Source organism: Camelina sativa, chromosome 17, assembly GCF_000633955.1.
Source record: "Camelina sativa cultivar DH55 chromosome 17, Cs, whole genome shotgun sequence".
Lineage (NCBI taxonomy): Eukaryota > Viridiplantae > Streptophyta > Magnoliopsida > Brassicales > Brassicaceae > Camelina > Camelina sativa.
In genome coordinates, this window is record NC_025701.1 from 15,930,713 (window position 1) to 15,951,436 (window position 20,724).

General features: G+C 33.5%; 3 protein-coding genes and 2 long non-coding RNA genes across 6 annotated transcripts; 2 read left to right on the plus strand and 3 right to left on the minus strand.

The window, feature by feature from the left end:
• LOC104757364 (F-box protein At1g30200-like) lies at positions 1,694–3,857 on the plus strand. 2 transcript variants are annotated; one of them, XM_010480099.2, is made up of 2 exons: positions 1,694–3,086; positions 3,462–3,857. In XM_010480099.2, the coding sequence occupies exon 1, from the start codon at positions 1,910–1,912 to the stop codon at positions 3,059–3,061; it is 1,152 nt and encodes a 383-aa protein (XP_010478401.1). In that variant the 5' UTR covers positions 1,694–1,909; the 3' UTR covers positions 3,062–3,086; positions 3,462–3,857. The 2 variants fall into 2 exon arrangements, with proteins under 2 accessions (XP_010478401.1, XP_010478400.1); XM_010480098.2 differs by having other exon boundaries at positions 1,695–3,086; positions 3,473–3,857.
• Positions 4,073–7,864, minus strand: LOC104757366 (transcription factor TCP24-like). Its single transcript, XM_010480100.2, has 4 exons — positions 7,499–7,864; positions 6,751–7,008; positions 5,523–6,384; positions 4,073–4,307 (listed from the first exon to the last, which is right to left on the minus strand). Exons 2-3 carry the CDS (start codon positions 6,929–6,931, stop codon positions 5,561–5,563), a joined length of 1,005 nt encoding a protein of 334 aa, XP_010478402.1. The 5' UTR covers positions 6,932–7,008; positions 7,499–7,864; the 3' UTR covers positions 4,073–4,307; positions 5,523–5,560.
• LOC104757367 (probable inositol transporter 2) lies at positions 10,703–13,703 on the minus strand. Its single transcript, XM_010480101.2, has 6 exons — positions 13,432–13,703; positions 13,252–13,322; positions 12,386–12,721; positions 12,172–12,279; positions 11,441–12,046; positions 10,703–11,353 (listed from the first exon to the last, which is right to left on the minus strand). The coding sequence occupies exons 1-6, from the start codon at positions 13,574–13,576 to the stop codon at positions 10,865–10,867; spliced, it is 1,755 nt and encodes a 584-aa protein (XP_010478403.1). The 5' UTR covers positions 13,577–13,703; the 3' UTR covers positions 10,703–10,864.
• On the minus strand, positions 14,861–15,321 carry LOC109130000. Its single transcript, XR_002036161.1, has 3 exons — positions 15,192–15,321; positions 14,996–15,073; positions 14,861–14,913 (listed from the first exon to the last, which is right to left on the minus strand). It is a non-coding gene; the product is annotated as an uncharacterized LOC109130000 (long non-coding RNA).
• Positions 19,988–20,724, plus strand: LOC104757368. The gene is made up of 3 exons (XR_762412.2): positions 19,988–20,071; positions 20,386–20,493; positions 20,668–20,724. It is a non-coding gene; the product is annotated as an uncharacterized LOC104757368 (long non-coding RNA).

The window sequence follows — 20,724 nt, forward strand, 5'->3', positions numbered from 1 at the left end:
AAGGCAGAAACTATTTCATTTAAATTTACAGTTTTCATGGTATTTGAAAAAAAAAAAATAAAGACAGTGAAAATTTCTGTAAATTTTTTATTTATAATAGTTTATTCATGCTTGTTGTTGAATTAAAAATTTAGATTTATGATATAGTAGGTTTCTCTTTTGTTAATGTTGATATTGTTGTTGTATTAATACAAATCACTAGATTGTGTGTCATGTGTTTATAACAAATTAACAATAGAATATGAATATTTAAATATTGAAAACGCTTTGGTTGGTCTTTTACCAATAACCAATACGAAAATATTTGAATCATTACAAATTAGTTTTACATTATCTTTAAAATAGAATTGTATGTTACATATTTAGAAAAACAGCGTGAAACCACTACCAAACAACTCATGATCGAGTACACTACTCTTCTTCTCTCATCCTACTGTATTAATTAAGAAATACAAATATGAAACTAATCTTAAAATGTGTAAAAAATTACATTCAATTACCATTAAAAACTTAATTAAGATTAATTAATTAATTAAATAAAAATAATTAATTCAAATATAAAAAATACTGACAGATCAAATATAAAAAAAAATCTAGAAAAGTGAAAAAATATATTCAAATCAAAACTAACTTGTCTTAAAAATAAAAAATAAAAATATAAATTAACAACTAATATTTTTAAAAAATATGGATAAATAATTATTAATTATATAGCTGATGAATTAAAAAAAATTATTTGCTCATAATTATAATATTAAAATTAATATTTCATATTTCACAAAATAATGATGTAAATAGAACAAACAAACAATATAATAATATACGATCAAAAATAAAATATTATAATATTTTAAATTAATTAGTATTAAAAAAGACATATATAGATTTACAGAACAATTAAAAATAAATACTATCTCAAACAAAATAACTTTTTAAAAGAAATATAACAATAACTTTTATTATTATATTATAATTTTTTTAAAATATTGATCCGTGTTTTAGACACGAGATATCTCCTAGTTAAAAGTTTAAAACTCCAACTACTAATTTATTTTAAACTCCAATATATATATATATATATATATTTTTTTTTTTGTCGACAAACTCCAATATATATAACATTGAAAAATCAATTTTATTTTCCAATATAATAACCTAAACCATTGAAATGTAACGAACAAAATTATAGTGACGAACAAATTAGAAGTAAGTTCCAGTTCTTTCGAAAAAAAAATACTAAAATACGATTATATTAGAAAGAAGGAGGATTTTCAAAAATATCATTTTTTAAAAATACCCTTTGATGATGTCTATTTTCAAAAATACCCTTTTGATATATAAAATGACAAAATTATAAATCCTAAAAATTATACTCTAAATATAAATTGGGAACCCAAACCTAAAAAACAAATTCTAAAAATTAATTTAACATAGGGTAATTGTGTAAAAGAGGACAAAAATGAAAATGTTCAAAAAAAAGTGGCATTTTTTAAAAGAAGTATGCCAAATGAGGCATTTTTAACAAATTCAGAATCACAAAAATAAATAAATAAAACGATTTCTTAGAAATATAGTAAACACCTGTAATAACATAATTGCGAAAACGATTTAAATAATTAAGAGAGTTTAACTATCATAGTCCATAAATTAATCATGCGAAATTATAAAAACTAAGTGAGATCTCTCTCTCTCTCTCTCTCTCTTTATCTCTCTCATTTAATAACGTAATAAGTAACAAACACATCTTTCTCTCTTTGCTCTCTCACTAAAAGACAAAAGCAATCACGAGCCAACACCTCTTCTTCAATCCCCTTCATCAATGGCGTCTCTTCTCTCTATCTTCTCCTCCTCCTCCTCAGATCTCACACTCTGAAGAAACCCTCTCCTTCAAAAAAAAAGAAAAGAATCCATGTCTTATCTTCTCCGCTCCGATCCAGTTTCACGAATCCACCCAGAGCCTCAATCTCTAACCTCTTTCGACCACTTCGATCTTCTCCCTGACTCTCTCCTCCTCTTAATCTTCGATAAAGTCGCCGACGTCAAAGATCTCGGCCGTTGCTGTATCGTCTCCCGTAGATTCCACTCTCTCGTCCCTTTCGTTGAAAACGTTCTCGTCCGCGTTGATTGTGTTATCTCCGATGACGACTCTTCTTCTTCTGATGATAATAATAACAACCGTCGATTCTCACTCAACGCTGCTTCGATTTCAGACGCCGTCGCTGTTGGCGGCTCTTTCTCCGCTTTGTTCCGTCTCGTCTTCGCTCCAATTTTCAAACCTTTCCAAGCTCTAGGACAGTTCCTAGGACCGAAACGATCGTCTTCCTTCGACGCGTCGTTTTCGTCCATCGACGGTGAGATCGAGCAAGGCGGCGTAACGCATCACTCTCCAACGCAGGTTTTGAAAAACTTTAACGAGATTCGGTTTCTGAGAATCGAACTCCCTACAGGTGAATTAGGGATCGAGGATGGTATATTACTGAAATGGAGAGCTGATTTTGGATCTACGCTTGATAACTGTATGATTCTCGGCGCATCTTCGGTGATTAGATCGAAGAATCTTGAGAATTGTGTTGTTGTTGATGAAGACAATGGTAACATACCTGAATCGTTCTACACTAACGGAGGACTTAAGCTCCGTGTAGTGTGGACGATTAGCTCGTTGATCGCAGCTTCAGCTCGGCATTATCTTCTCCAGCCGATCATCACTGAGCACAAGACATTAGATCGTTTGGTTTTATCTGATGCTGATGGACAAGGTGTTTTGTGTATGGATAGAGAACAGCTTGAAGAGCTTAGAGTTACTCCTTTATCAGCTTCTTCTGCTTCGAAGAGGACGCTTGTGCCTGCATTGAACATGAGGCTGTGGTATGCTCCGCAGTTGGATTTGCCTGATGGTTCGGTTTTGAAAGGTGCGACGTTGGTGGCTATTAGGCCGAGTGAGTCTAAGAAGGAAGTTTGTGATGCTTCTTGGTTGTCTGATGCGTTTGAGGAACCGTATGGGACTGCGGCTAAGATGTTGATCAAGAGGAGGACTTATTGTTTGGAGATGAACTCGTTCTGATTTTGCATTACGACCCCGGTTTCAGGTACAATTTTGCATTGTCCTATTCTCTGATTTTTTTGTACTGCTCTGTTTTGGTCGTTTGAACTATGTCGCCGCTAGAAGAAGAAAATGCATGTACATAGAACCAATCTAAAGGGCATTTGCTTTGTTCTTGCTCATGTTTTGTGAATTGTGTTACTTTGGCTGATGATGTTTCATGTTCTTTTTGAGAGAATACATTACCTGCAGGACCTGAATTAGATTCTCTTTCCCTCTTAACAATTTCACTGAAAATGTGGTTGATTTGTGGCCAAAACGGATATAACTTGAGTTGCTTTTCGTACATATCATCGAGTCTTGAATTTGGTTTAGACTGTATTCTACATGTGGAAGGTGTTAAGTACAGTGTTAATCATAGACATTTTGCAGGTGGTGGGAGCAAACAAATCCACATATACTGGAGGATGCCGGAAAGAGTACAGAGAGAGAGAGAGAGAGAGAGAGAGATCGCAAATGTCCTGAAGCTAAAAACCGCAACTCTCTGACTTTTTGACAAAGACTGCTTTCGCCAGCCATGCGGAGCGCATCGGATCTGCAGGCATGGATGTCTAAGGGAGTTACTCTGAAACCGAAGAACGCCATTGTACATACACTCTTGTAACATAAGCAAAGAACATGTGTGTGGTCTGTGTTTAAAAGGGACACATATTAGCACGGGAATCGCTGTAACACGGAAGGGATCATGTTATTTAAGAGTCTGTAATAAATATTTTCCAGCTTTATTTCGACACTTTGATGTTCTGTTCTTGATACTTAGATGTTCTGTTCGTGAAGCTAACTACTTAAAACAATGATCTTCTAATGATTCCCCTCTCTAATTTGATATATGCTCTTGTGGCTTACTTATGGCTTGCATCATCAACTCGCATATCCACCATCATGGATAGTATGAATTGTTTTGAAACCGGAATCAGAACACTCATATTTCCCCCAATTTTAACCTAGAAGCTCAGAAAAAGCTTCATAGCATGCAGCCAACAGAATGAGGATGACCTTAAAAACATTTGTCCAAAGTTTATGATGACAATGGACATGATGAACACACATAAAAACATATATATGATTCATACATACATAATACATCTTAACAAACAACAATTACTCCTCATGGTCTGAACATACAACCAATCAAGCTTATGATTGCAATATATATATGCTCAGGGCTGCGCAAACATCGTCTTCCCTTAAAATTACACTTCCTCTCCTGCATTTCAAATCCAAGAAACATTGTCATAAATCAACCATATATCTTGATGAAGATATAAATCCCAATCGGGTTGTTAAAGACCATTATCAAGAATTCCATATGTGCATGTTAAGCATTGGACTTAAGTCATCGGCCTTAACACAAAAACACATTTTATATTATCTTCCTTAACGCAAAAATACATTTGAAAGGTGACATTGTAACTACAAAAACTCATCTATCCTCAATACTAGAAACAAATCCAACCTTTATAAAGAAAATGTTTTATGTGATGTAAAGTTGAAGAGATCTAAGAATTGAGTGATGCCCTGAAGTAAAGGGAAAGAGCTCATGGGACAACAATGAAGAGATGGGTTAGATTCCGACACAGAGCATGTGGTGCCACTTCAGGAGGCCAATGTTTTTAAACAATTTTTTCAACATTTTGCCAGGCAAAAACACTCAACATCCCATCTTTTCTCTAAAAATAAATACTATATATAAAGGACAAAGTTTCATTGATTCTTTCATAGCAAAAGTCTTTATCTAATATTTGATTCTTTCATACTAATAATAATATATTAACCAACTTCTTTCTTATCCTTAAACAGTTAATCAACTCACTACATTTTCCATTAAAAACAATTAAATTTCCATAAAGATTCCTAAACCAAGAACTTTGAATACTAAAAGTATTTATTAATTCAAAAGCTTAAATTTTGGAAAGCATAGTATCAATCAGAAACATGATGGAGTCAAAAGGTTAGGTGAATGTGTGTGATGTGAATGAAATAAAACACAACAAAAGTTGGAGACAAATAAAATAAAATCCGGATCTACCCTTAAGAGAAAATAAGTAATGATCACAACAAATTGGAGCAAAAGTGATGATGCTAAGGAAGAAGGGAACCCAACATAGTACAGATGAGGAGACATAACACACGATGAAGCCCTCTTTTCAAATTCATCCACATGCCCTTTGGTTAATAAATCTAACTGTAAGTCATTACTTCGAGACACACACAAAAATAAAAAGCAATGAAATCAAGAAATGACTCATCAATGCCACGCCCCCAATAAACCATCTTTCTTTTGTGAAATCAAGAAACCAAATTTTAACAAATCAAACAACATGGTACTATTACTAAACTTATCTAATCAATCTATTAACCATATTTTAAACATTGAATGAAGAACTGAGATTGTAAAAAAAGATAGTAAAAAAATACTAACCAAGATTGAGGAGAGATGAAAGGGAAGCATTTTGATTCCTATCTCCTATCTTTATCTTTGTCATCGGAGTTCCTGTTTCCTTCGCCGTAATAAAGATACAAACGGCCATCAAAAGTAGAAGGAAGCTGGTGGCTATGGTGGTCAAGAGGAGGAGGTGTAGCCATGAAAAAGGAAATGCTCTGACTATCCATTGGAGAAGATGAAGAAGAAGAAGAAGACGAAATCGATGCCCTTTGAGTAATGTTGTTGTTGAGAAAGAGAGATTGTGAATTGGACTGAAGGGTCCCCCTACTACTGTAACCTCCATTAAGGGCAGAAGAAGAAGAGATTCCAAAGTTGTATTGATCAGGTACAAAGGAGAATGGATGATTATTCTGATTCATTGTTGGTGGCTCTTGATGAGATGTTGAGGATGAGTTTGGTATGAACTGAACCGGGTTGAAACAATCAGAACCACCGGTCCAATTCCGGTGGTTATCCGGCTGTTGTTGTTGTTGTTGTTGGTCAAAGCCACCGGTGAGAAGCTGAGTGAATGAGCTCTGATGAGCATTCTGCAAATCTTTATCTCTATCTTTAGCAGTTCTCTCTCTAGCTCTCTCTCTTGCTTTCCCACGAATCTCTGTCCTAGACAAAGACAACAACGAGCTCTCAGATGTTCCACTACTACAAGCAGATTTGGTCTGGTTCTGATTCTCAAGATCGAAGTTAGTGTTGATCGGAGGAAGATCAGTGATTGAATCAGAAGCTGCATTGATAAGCCACTCAACAGCTTTGCTTGGCTGATCAAATCCAAGACGATCTTGAAGATCATAGAACTGGATGGCTGTAGCTACTGAGAGACGTATCCTCCTATCTCTCAAACCTTTTGAAGTCAAGACTTTGCTGTGTCGATCTTTGCCTCCTGAAGCTCGTGAAACCCTAATGATACGAGACGATGGATTGTTCCAATCCTTCATCATTCCGGTGTTGTCGTCTGTAAATCTCTGTAGCTNAGACAAAGACAACAACGAGCTCTCAGATGTTCCACTACTACAAGCAGATTTGGTCTGGTTCTGATTCTCAAGATCGAAGTTAGTGTTGATCGGAGGAAGATCAGTGATTGAATCAGAAGCTGCGTTAATAAGCCACTCAACAGCTTTGCTTGGCTGATCAAATCCAAGACGATCTTGAAGATCATAGAACTGGATAGCTGTAGCTACGGAGAGACGTATCCTTCTATCTCTCAGACCTTTTGATGTCAAGACTTTGCTGTGTCGATCTTTGCCTCCTGAAGCTCGTGAAACCCTAATGATACGAGACGATGGATTGTTCCAATCCTTCATCATTCCGGTGTTGTCGTCTGTAAATCTCTGTAGCTTCCTGCTTTGTTGTTGTTGTCTTTGTACCTCAACGTGTTCGTCCAATTCCATTGAAACGCTACTCTCATACTTTATCAGAAGCTATTGATGATAAATGAAAAAGCCTGAGTATGTTGCAGTGATTGAATCTGTGAAAGAAAAAAAATAGAAGGAAGAAGAAGAAGATTAAAGTCATTACTGAAAAAGCTGAAATATGAATAAGTTTGTTTCATTGAAATTAATAATACCAATTTTGTAGATCTGCAAAGCCTATCTTTTAAACATTCATGTTCATAGCTTATAGACCTATAGCTTAAGAGCCTTTTCAGAAACCCTAAATTAAATATGTGTAAACCTATTAGACCTAGCTATAGGAGTTTGATAAAAAAGATTATGAGCTAGCTAGCTAAGGTCTGAAAATAATAAATACCCACAAGTTAAAAGAGAGGTTTATTAATTAGCTGAAGAAGATGAAAAAGAACTACAACACTAAATGGCTTCTTAGTTCATGAAGCTTTGCCCTAATAAACATGGCAGGTTGCAAAGTAACAATCTTGATTACATTAAAGAAAAGCTAAAAAGATTTTAAATATAAATAAAAGAGTTGCCTCAAAAATCACCAACAAAGAGAAAACTCACTTTGGATTACAGGTGTCAACTGTCCAAGCTCACTGTAGAACAACAATGGCGGCGACTGTAAAAAAAAAAGACCAAACTATCTTGTTTTTTAGACGAGCTTCTTCTTTATCCCTTTGGTATTGTTATCATGCTTAGATCTCATCATAGCTTCCATAATAAACATTAGAGTGTTGAGATCCACAGATCTGCCATAATAATCAAATCGAAATGGTTCTATATAAGATTAAAAACAAATATTCGTTTGAGGTACGGTTTTTGGATGTTCTTTTTTTTTTTAATTTCCTAGGAAAATCAGACGAGAAAGTGAAAGAAAATTAGCAGAAAATGGGAATTGGAAGGAGACGCTAGAGGGAGAAAAGTGTTTTTTTATTACCTGTTACAGAAAAAAAATATCCACGGTAGAGTAAGTAAGTAAAGCCTTCGGACAAGGGAAGACAGAAGTGCACTGTTTTGGACTGTTTTGTACTTTCCTTTGTTCTGTTCTCTCTCTTTTTTACCCTTCCTTCTTTCTCTGTTTTACAAATCTGCCACTCATTTGTTTACCCTACTATACTTTACAATTGGAATATTAACTCTCTATTGGTATAAATGTATGCATGTTTGTTTAATCGTTTCTACAAGTTTGATATAAAATCTGATAAGACAGTAGCTAGGAATAAGCAGATAAGATATAATATTCTGATTTGTTTATATGAAGATGTAAGAAAATAGATATAATTAAGACAAGTGCATTTAATTTATTAAGCTCTAGTCAGAAAATCTTTAAAAGAGTAATTTAAATTATATTTGCTAGTATAGTTGTGTAGACTCTACTACAACAGTAACACTTCCTTCTGTGAAAAAAAAAATTCCACACTTTCCTAGATGCAAGGGAGAGAGACTTCGTCTATATAAATGTTTTTTATTTGATGCATATTTCTTTTTTATTTAGTCTATTTTTCTTTTTAAAATCATTAACTTTTCAAGGAATATTAAGCTTGCATAATGTTTCATGTTGATATATCAATGGTTAAGAGTCTTTGTTTGTCCAAAAAAAAAAAAAAAAAGTCTTTAAAACAGGCTTAATTTGTCAAGGTGATCAAGTAGACAAATGAGTTTTAGACAACAAAACAAACAATCTAATATGAAAAAATAAACAATTTAATATGATGTGTGAAAACATTAAGATCATTTGTCACCAAATCACAAAATTAATTGTTATATTTATGCAGCTTAGAGCACAAAATTATTTTGTTCTATAATTAGTATAAATATTTTGTGTTTGACTCCTCTAAAGATTTTTTAAACGACCCAACAAAGAATCACCAAATAAAATATGTGCGTCATTGGCACATTTTTTTTTCAAGTTAATTATACTTAGAAAGTTAAATTATATTAAATGTCGTGATTGAGAAAAATACCAAAAATATAGTCACCATCACTAAAATATGCGTGATTGCTCATCTTAGGAAAATCAATAACACCATCGTAAATTCTCTACCACCAAACACTAAAATATGTTTTAGTTTTTTTTTTTTTCTAAAATATAAATAAACAAGTTATTTTCAAGTTATCAATGCTAAAGAAAGATTCACGCTTTACCTGGTATTTCATAATGCCACAATGGTTTCTTTTGGCGTAGACATGGAAGGGATTGGATTTAATGCAAAAAAAAAAAAAAAAAGAGAATAATACTAGTAAATAATGTAAAAATTTTGGATAAAGAGAAGAGAAAATGCACTAACCAAATTATGGCCCAAATGGCCAATTGTTAACTCTGGAACTTCTTTAGGCTCCAAGACCAGTAAAATCTTTGTGATTACGACTATTTTCTTGACAGGGAAACAATGTCCAAATTGTTTTTGTATACAAAGCAAAGTTTATAAATTAGTGACGAAAATTAAAGAAATTAAAATATTGAAGAAGTAATGGAACATTATGTAACCTAATCTAAGTACTATTAATTATGCCATTCGTTTTTTGTTTTTATAGGAATCTACTCAGTCTAGTATTAATTATAACAACCAATTATGGAGTATTCATATGTTTAGAGACATGCATGATATGTTTGCCAATTTTTTTTTTTAAAAGAGACATGTATGATAATATAAGAACGTAACGTGTCCCTTAAACGGTAATGTATTTGGTTAATCTAAAGCGGAGTGGGTGTGTATACTAGAGAGTTTGCTCTGTATCGAGCTTTTGATGGGTTAACGTTTCGGATCTAATTCTATTTCTATCTAATATCATCATCATGATTCATGACTCATGAGTCCTAAAAAAAAGGTGCATGATATATTTGGGTTTCGGTGGTAACGACGGGCTCGAGACTGCCACGCACGTGTCGCTGTCTAAAGGCATTTATTGATGCACATTCAAATTTTTTTCTTTCTGTTTTACATCGAACTTCACTTTTGTTTTTTCTATTGCTCCAAGCCTCCAATGTATATCTATTTTACTATTTATTTGATATGTTAAACATAATTGGTTTGTGTTTCCCAATTAAGACAAAAAAAGAGTTCTTTCTGATGCAAAAAAGAGCACACGATAATTTCTAATTACTCAAGCTTCAAGTACAATATTTGTTATCTGCGCTTGGTTTAGTTACACTTTTACTTGTCTGTTGGTGCGGGTATTAGCACCCCCATCATACCGATTTAAACCAATAAGTTAAACCGATTATCTAAAATAGTAGCTCGGCCCCGAAATGGATTCAACCTTCGAATGAAGGCCCAATAGAATCAAGAAGTCCAGTTCAGAAGCTAAAAACCGACCTTACAGATTACCCGACGGCCGAACTAACGTAGAACAAGAAACTTTCCTATTTTTGATCCAATTCATTAGGAAAGTGGATATATTCTGTAATCTATCATAGAGTATAAATAAAGGGGATCTCCTCTTTGTAAATCATCCATCAATTAATACAAAAACTCTAATTCTTGATTGTTATTAAGCAAAACCCTAGCTTGTTTTCCAAGAGATTTCAATTTCTCTTTGGTTGTTAACTTTGATCTGATTTCTTAAAAATATAGCTTTATTGAATTTGTTTCCTCCTTCAAACAAATTCAGTGTGAAACTCAGTTTCTACATTGTCACTTGTAAACTTCATGCTTAACAGCTAAAGAGTCAAGTATGACCATAGGGATCCTTAAAGATTGATAATAATTAAACGACAACATGGGTGTTTTTTAAGAAACGTGTGTTTTGTATGTTCACATATAGAACTGTATATAATAAGTAACTGGTCTTATTGTACTAATTCTTACAAAAGAGGATATTGTCACTATCAAGTTTCAATACAAACTTACAAATCTTCATGAGAGTTCTTATACATTGATACTGCTTACAAGAGTTTTTTTTCTCATGCACTCTGGTTTTGAGTTTCTTTCATGCACTCTGGTTATGTTTTTCAACAGGTTTTGTCGATGTCTTCTTCCAAAACTTGAACTCCATAGATCTTCCTTCAAGCATCTTCTCAATCTCCTCCATTGGCATTCCTTTCGTCTCCGGAACACAAACCACAACAAAGAAAAGAGCAATGACTGAGATCACTCCAAAGATGAGAAAAGTCCAAGAAGTACCAATAGCTTCAGTCAATGAAAGAAAAGATTGAGCCACGATCAAATTCGATATCCAGTTCGCAGTTGCAGCTATTCCACCACAGACTCCTCTGAACCTCAATGGATATATCTCTGAGTTAACTATCCATGGCACAGTCCCCATTCCAGGAGAGAAGAAAATGATGTAAAGTCCCAATCCTAGAAGAGCAAACCAACCAAAATTGCTAGGACATCCTCTCGTGTACCAAAGCCGGTTTTCGTTATGACATAAGTCCTTAACCGAATCATTAGAGATCCAACATGCCCCGGGTTGTTCCTAGAATCATCATATAAAAAAAGGATTTGGAATTCAAAAATGTTACCTTAAAACCTATATTTTTCGGTTATTCGATTAGTTTTTTACCTTTCCATTAGGAGAAGAACAGAAGCCACAAGATGTAGAAGAAGCTTTCAAACAAGTCATACAATCCCAAGCATTTGTATTCATACCTGACTTATTATAATCCGGACAAGTAAGATTATTAAACCTTTGTGTCTCGAGTGAGCTAATCGCAGGAGCGTGAGTAGCCGCTTCATAGAAAACACCGGTTAGTATACCGAGCGAGATAATAACTCCAAAAAGACTAATGATCAGAAGCTTTTTCCTTCCAGTTCTATCGATGAAGTAAATGCTAATAATGGAACCAAATGCGTTAAGCCCTGCGGTAACTAGAGACAAGAGCAGAGCTGTTCTGTTTGAAGCGAAACCGGCGAGTTGAACAATGGTTGGACTGTAATACATAACTGTGTTGATCCCAACGAACTGTTGAAACACTTGGAGACCAACACCAGCTATGAGTCCCCGTCTAACAGTTTTGGCTTTGCATAGTTTGATCATGTTGATTTTCTCAGATGATCCTTCTTCGAGTATCTCTGTTTCAACTGAGTCTTTAAGTGCACGTATCTCTTGTTCTACATCTTCTGATGAATATATTCTTCTCAGAATCGCTTTAGCCTCTTCTTCTCTTCCCTGTTTACATAACGAAAACACATGGATTTTAATATAAGGAGCTTAAAATCTTTAAAACACTTTTGGTTACACACATTTTTAGATATTATCAGACTTAGTGAAAAAGTCATGGAGATCATGAGTACCTTGCGGTATAACCAACGAGGTGATTCCGGGAGCGAAAACATTAGGATAAACTGCAAAAGAGCTGGAAGTCCCGCGATTCCGAGCATCCATCTCCATGTTCCGGTCACCTACAACAAGAGAAAACAGAATATTAGTCAAAGTGTGATATCTTCGTTAAGGCTAAGTTGATGAGGTAAGACAAGAACTGTCTTTGGGCTAGTATCATGCACTTACATCGGTAAAGGCCAAGTTGATGAGATAAGACAAGAACTGTCCTCCAGTAATGAGAAACCCATTAGTACTAACCAAAGCTCCTCTAATCTTTGCTGGAGAAGCTTCTGAGATGTATAGAGGAGCGGTCATCGAGGCCATCCCGACCCCGAGGCCCACAAATACACGGCCAACAACAAGGAGGGACGGGTTAGGAGCTGCTGCCATAATGATAGCTCCTAATAGAAAAAGAAAATCCGCCATAAGAATCGCGCTTCTCCTCCCGAATCTGTCGTTCGCCCAACCTCCTATAGCGGCTCCAACGATGGCTCCTGCGACTGCCATGCTCACTATCATCTCCTGTTTCCATTTTTTTTGTTTGTTTCAAGTTTAGTGTTTGCTTGTGTCTTTGTATGTTCATGAAACTTGCTTAGGTATTAAGATGCTTTTCTTAACGGTAAATACTAAATGGCATGCAAAAAAAAGCAACATGATGTTTAGTGCTAATCGTACTCTAAAAACAGAATCCAAATCTTGATGATCTGCTTTTATTTATGCTTGCTAAATTTTGTTTGCAAATCAATACAATCGTTACAATCAATAAGTCAAACCGCGGCGGTACATTAACATCTAACTATAAACTTAAGTTTGACAAACCTTAAACAAACAAAATATAAATAACTTAGAGTGAAGCCTTTTTCAAAAAAAAAAAAAATAACTTAGAGTATATTAGTGTCTAAAACGCAAATTACGAAACATTGGAGTATATTCTTCTGTCCGAGGTGGACTCATCTAATTTTTATTAAAACATATCGATTATTTATATGTTTTTGAGAATCCTAAAATTAACCAAAAATCAAGAAAACAGAAAGCAAGAAAAATATAAGAACCTGTAACCAAGTATTTTTGTCAACAGACTTGAAATCATCTCTGATGTAAAGCAGAGCTCCAGATATGACTCCTGCATGTATATACACACAATATATAACCCATCAAACTCCAAAGCAAATATATGTATGCATGAGAGAATCGTCAGAGTCTCAGAGAAGAGAAAAGATAGAGAAACTTACCGGTGTCGTAGCCAAAGAGAAGACCACCGATTCCAGCAGAGAAAGCAAGACGAAGAACATAAGGATTCTTCCATGTTAGTGAGAAACATTCTCTGAAAGCTGATTCATCTGCTCCTCCTGATCCATGTATTATTCCTCCTTCCATTTTTATTTTATTTTTTTCGGCTAAAAGTGTTTGTCGAATGAGACGGAACAACCAATATAAAGACTGTGAGTTTCTCTGTTGTGTTCTGTTTTTTCTCTCTGTTGTATTTTTTATCTGTTGAGAAAAGTGAGGAAAATAAAATATAATTGTGGTGATGAATGAGTGAAGAATTGAGATGGAACACGATGATTCTTACTAGAAAAATCCAATGACTTTTCAATTTTTTCTTCTTTTACTTTTTTTCTCTGGATAACTCATTTATTAATTTTCTTTGTCTGTATTTTTATATGTACCTATATTTATAATATTACATTTATTTTGTTGAAAAAACATTTATTGCTAGGGTAATAATTTACATTATGGCAATCTGAATATTTTTAATATTTTTTTCAACCAAAAAATGATTATAATATCACAAAAAAAAAGTTGTATTAGCTTTTTAAGTTTGTCTCTATTGCCACATTAACACATATCACATAAAAATAAAATTATGACAACATTAATTACTAAAGTGTATGTACATTAATTGAGTACATGCGTTAGCGTTACATGTCAGTATAGTTGACTAGAATTTTTAATATTTTAATTCTATTAATGTTACGTATAGAAAATTTCTAACTTGGCAATTCATATGTAGTCTTAGCGACCCAATTATTTTAAAATTATGAATATACTAGCAGAGGTACCAAACGCTTACATTAGCGGGTTAATTGAAGTCTAATTCTTGTGTTATCTAATTAGGCTCATATGATTAGGTTATTCATTTTCATCATTTCTCCATAAGTTTCAAAAAAAAAAAAAAAACAATAATTTCTCCAAAAGAAAACTATATTATTGAGATGTTTGTCCTTTACTGGTGAAACACCCTAAAAGAGAAGGGTTTTTTTGGTAGTCCCGTCTTGTTCTGCTGCTTCATCTTCTCTTGGAAGTCACGTTCCATGGGGTTCGGAATCTTCAGATATTATATGAACTAGTAGAGTCAGAAGAAGTGTCATCTTCATCATCGCTGTTTAGATCATCATCTTCAAGCTGGTACTTAACTGAGAGGAGCTCTGTATTTTTGCCACATTTAGTAAGTTTACGAACCAGAGCCATAGGTTCTACGTAACCTGTGACCGTCATGAGCCCTTTTCCCCTATTATACTCCACTTCGTTTACACCTGTTTTCATTGGAAACAAAAGTATTAAGGATCATCATCTCGTGTTATAAGACTTATGAGTCTCGCACTCTAGAGGTTTAGACTTTTTATTTCATACCAGAGATACTCTTCAACTTCATGCTTGCTTTTTTTTTGGCAACCGGTGCAACACTTTAGATCGACTTTTAGTCTGCAAGTCTGCAAAAATTACACAGCTAGATCATTAGCAACTGAAGACAGAGTGATAGACTGAGAGATTGAGAGAGAGAGGAAGAAGTACCCAGACGGATTGGTTTGGGTTCGCCATTGTGAAGGAAGCTTGGTGAAAAGAAGAAGAAGAAAACCCTAAACTGTAACTCTGGATAAAAAATAAGATTTGTACAATAAGGATCGTTAAATCTTTTATATACCAAGGGAGAATCCATAAACTTTCCATAATTACCGAATTTTACATTAACAAGTTAAGGTTATGTTACATTTTATTGACTTCGATAAATACTGTCGGTTTCCATACTCGAAGAACTCAAAGGCTTCTAGAATAAGAAATATTTATGAGTTCTCATTCTTACATCATTCGAACTCATGGCTAACGAGAAAAGTTTGTTAACCGACTTGACGATACTATTTATCTTCTCGTTCCGGCTAAATAGTGTCAATATCTGTTTGAGTGAACTTTTGGTGTCTACCAAACGGTGAGCTTGCGGAATGCGCTTAATTCAAGCCAACTCCATCCTTTTGCATACCATAAATGATTAGGGACTTTTCGTAATGGAGATGGATATGACATTCGTACCTCCTTCAAGACTTTGGGACGATGCTTATAGGAGGAGATACTCAATTCAACCAACCAAAAAAAAAACATGTGATTTGATCAAATTAAAGACTCAAGAAACAAAGAGAAAACGTTTGTGGTATAGAATTGCGCGTTAATAATTTAGTTATATAATATATACAGTACCTATTTTAATTGTCACTACCAAACTTTGGTCAAAGATCATTTTCATTTGATCACTTAATTAATACACGTAACACACAAAAGAAAATTGGATTGAGTTGAACTATATATGATTTAGTCAAACTCTTGATAGTGTTACACAACTCGTGAATTTGGACTAAATCAAACTTAATTTGGACACTATCAAGAGTTTGACTAAATTTGAACTATATAACCCGTCTTGCAGCACACTCATGAATTCTCTTAGTTTTTAAATTTGAATTATATTTGAACCATGTTAAAAAATAATAACACTATATACAAAACATATAAACCCATGGTAAATCACGAGTCCAAAATTAGATGACTAAATAAATTTGTGTTGATGGTTCATACAAATTCTTATTCACAAAATACACTATTCAAATATTAACGAAATCAAATTTTAAAACGAATAAGTTTTATTGATAAACTATATTACATATTTTGATATTCAAATCTGTTTGAGTGATTTTATTGGTGTCTTCCAAATGGTGAGCTTGCGGAATGCGATTAATTCAACCACTATGGAATAATCCAAAGTCCATCCCTTTGCATACGATAAACGATTTTACAATGTAATTTTTATAATGGCTTCCGAGGAGGTGGATGACATTCGTACCTCCTGCAAGAATTTGGGACGAAGCTTATAGGAGCAGATACTTAATTCAACCAACAAAAAAAACCATGGGATTGATCAAAGACTCAAGAAATAAAGAGAAAACGTTTGTGGTATGGAAGCACGTTAATAATTTAGTTATATACCTAATTTAATTGTCATTACCAAACTTAATTTGGTCAAAGATCATTTTCAATTGATCACTTTTATATATATGTAACACACAAGAAAATTGCAAATGCTGGAATTGAGTTGAACTGTATATGATTCAGTCAAACTCTTGAATTGATAGTGAGTGTTACACAACTCGTGAATTTGGACTTATCCTTTCTTTCATTATTACTTTTTTTTTTCATTTTTTCCGTTTGAAACAAAACTTTGGCTTACCTTAGCTCTATTGATTCATCATATTTTCTTCTAAATATTTTCATAATGATTAATCAATAGTGTATTTTTTTGTTTATTTAATTTGTAGATATTTGTAAGAAAAGGGAAAAGCTAAATTTCCCATTGATAACAACGAAAAAGTTAGTTCATTAGAAGAATTATTACAAATGTACAATTAATCGTTGGTATTTGTACACAAAGTGCCCACTAGTTTCACTAGTTTCTTTTTTCATTGAAGCGTATGGAACTTTCCCAACAACATCATTGTAATCATATGTGAGAATTAACCGGGCCGCAATAGGGGAAATATGCAGTTGATCTTAGAGATTTTTTTCAAAACGTGTATCTTTATTGTAGTCATGCCTAATTATTGTTTCTGCCTTGAACCTGCCAGCATGATTCCTAACTTTTTGTGAAATGTAAGAGGGTTGTTATCTTCTAATACAGTTCCTAAACGTGTAAGGAGGTTTTTCAACTTGCCAACATCTTTAAGAGCTTTCCCACGATCTAAATTTGACCTAGACATAACATCTAGAATTTCTTGGATTGATAATTTGAAATTAGCTGGCAGAGGTACCCCTGAAAGCTTGTAGAGGGCTTCCAATTGCCTTGTGGGTGCAATTGCCCATCACTCATTCCCCTTTTGAGTCAAGACCTCTCCAAGAAAAGTGTCATCCTCCTCTTGAGTCCAAGAGTAATAAAACCGGTCTGGTCCCTGGGCTGGTTGGGCTAGTCGATCTGCTTAAAAATGTTTTAATTAAAAAATGTGAAATTAAAACTAAGAGAAAAATGTGAGATTACTAACCGTGTAAACTAAGGAGATGACAGAGTCAGAGTCGTTACCTGAATCTCTTTGAGTCACGACCTCTCCAAAAACAGTGTCATCCTCTTCGTCACTCCAAGAGTAATAAACCTGGTTTGGTCCCTCGTCTAGTCCCTCCATGAGATCTGCTTAAAAAACGTTTTAAGTAAAAAATGTGAGATTAAAACTAAAAGAGAAATGTGAGATTACTAACCGTGTAAACTACAAGAGAAGACAAAGTAGAGTAATTACCTGAACCTGAAGAAATTGGAGATGGTTATTATTATGGTAAGTTTTCCTTGTTCACCATAAATTATAATGTATCATTTGAATAGTAACATTATTCCGTTTAATTTCAGGGAAATGGAAAATTCAATAGGAATATTCAGAGGACAAGAAGATGTCAATATATCCGACGACTTTACAAAAGCTAACAACCTCCGTCCAATTCTAGCACTTGAGATTTGTTGAGAACACATGGTATGTTCATTACTTAAAAAGAAGATATTGTAAATTTTATTTATGATACAGTTGAAAGTTGTAATCTAATTCATTCTCTGAATTTAAATTTGTTATAGGAAAATTATCCATTTTACAATGGAGTATATTAACTAACTTTACAAATTACAATCTTGTACAAATTTATATGCTATGGGAAGGATACAATTTTGAAGATGCGGTACTCATTAGTGAGTGTCTAGTATATGGTGATATTTATACTTCTTTCCACAACGGAAATATGAAATTCAGACGCATTTGACAATCCAAAGTCATGAAAGGATCACTAAAGAAATACCACATCTAGAAGGGGACAAAAATGGGATTGTGATGTAGCACATGAATTGAAACATGTAATATTTTAACATGTAATATTTTAATAGGTAAATTAACGCCTCAAGTGGCGAAAGAATCCTCCTATGCTCCGGAAGATAGGTTATTGCGAGCCATATATTTATAAGTATATTTATACATCAATCCTTCCCTTACATTTGTCTGGATGTAGCACATGAACGCTATGCTACCTTTTCCTTTCTTGATCATATTTACCTTTTTCACAAATGATTTCTGGAACTCAAAGCTGATTCTAGTGGCGAGTATACTTAACGAACATGACACTTTAACAACACTTTTTAATAATATAATAATACGTGATTCTTGTAAATATGGTCATGTAGAAATAGATTTCTGATTTCTACAAAAGAGATGATTTGTAATCTTGACATGGCACACACGCAGATAACGATTACATGACGTGAGAATTTAATTACACAAGACTACTAGAGTTCAATCTTATAATGTGTAATCTTATAATTACACATGGGCTCATTCCTAAGTAGAACAATTTTGGGTATATTTCGAACAATTGTTTGTTTGTTTTTTTTTTTTGATAAAGTAGAAGTATTTTTGGTATACTTTAAAGTTTAAATGATATTATCACATATTTAAATTAAAAACTATTCCACCGTATAACTCTTCTTGCATCACACTAATAATATCTCTTAGTTTTTTAAATTTGAACTATGTACCATGTTAAAATAAATATAATAACACAATATAGAAAAACATATTCATCCGCGATGGATCACATGTCCAGAATTAAATGACTATATAAAATTTTGTTGATGGTACATACAAATTCTTATTCACAAAATACACTTTTCAAATATTGAAGAAATCAAATTTTAAAAACAAATAAATTTTATTTATTATCAAAAAAATAAAGAAATATTTCTCTGTGCTGTAGAGCGGATCTAATCTTAGTAATTTAGTAAATAAGTAATCATGTTTTTGACAAAAGATATAACTAATTAAAAAATCAAAAACTGGTGTTTAATTTGTTTCTAAAATATGAAAACTTTATATACTAGATATTTTTTGGCGTTGTGAGCTTGTTAGATCCAACAACTAGTCTCAACTCAAACTTAAGAAAATGGTATTAAGTTGATAATTTGAGATTAGCGACACCGTTTATTTTTTCGTTGATATAACTAATATCAACATATTAGATAATCTGTTGTATGTTGGGTGACCTTTCATTTTCAAAATCAGTTGAGCTTAGTCTTTTGTTAGCAAATGACAACTTAAAGGATAAAAAAGTGACAACTAATCAGAGAGGAAAATTGATTACTTTTGTAAGATACATTACACATCTAATCTTTCCATAAATAATTCTAAATTACCTTATGAATAAAACTAAAGTTTGTTTTTTCCTTATCGCTTTTTTAGTAGTTGTTCTTTGACTTTTGAGCAATGCTAATTCATTCCTAACTGAAAAATTTGGAACTTTTGGGTCAATCAATGTACACTTAAACATCATCATTAGCTTATAAAATTTTCATTTTCATCTTGATGCTCTCTAAGTCTCTATCAAATTGATCTTAACCGGTTCATTAGTTTGTGTGTAAAACCCACCAAGAGAAAATAGAAAAGGCCTAAAAGAGGAATTAATTAGGCCCAAAAACAGGCCCACTAGAGAAAAACCTAGAGAAGGTTAAATAAGTTTCCTCTGAACTCTGTGTCTTCCTCCTCTGCCTCCTTCGCTCTTCATCTTCAAAGTCTGCACCTTTTAGCTCAGGTTTGTTCTTCTTCGATTTCCCTCTTTTAGATTAATTGTTCGTACGCCGCCCATTAAGTTTGTTTCGATCTGAAAGTATCCAAAGTTGTAATAGTATTCGATTAAAAATTCAATTTTTAGACACTTATCTGAACAAATATTGCTGATCCTCTGTGATTAGGAACCCTTAGATCAATGAGCCTTGTATGGTCTCTTTTTCGTTATGTGAACTAATGACTTAGTGAATCAATGTTTGATAGCAATAGAAGTTTCGTTTTTGCTGAATCATTGGTGTTTTTTAGTAGTTGATCTGTTCTTGATCTGCTTTATATCAGTGAAAAGGTTCAAGCTTCAGAAATAATGGCGGCCTTCCCTAACCTTAACTCTGATGCTGGATTGAAGAAGCTCGATGAGCATCTTCTCACTCGCAGTTACATCACTGGGTAAGTTCATTGAGCACCAAAAGTGTAAAGAAGTTTTATTAAAGCATGTCTGTTTTTTTTAGTTGGTGTTATCTCAGCTTGGTTGTGGGCATCTCTTATAGATTAGATCCTATGTCTGTACCTTATATAAACAATTGAAGTAACATTTATTTTTCCTTCTGTATTGTTTTATAGGTACCAGGCTTCAAAGGATGATATCACTGTTTTCGCAGCTCTTGCAAAGCCCCCAAC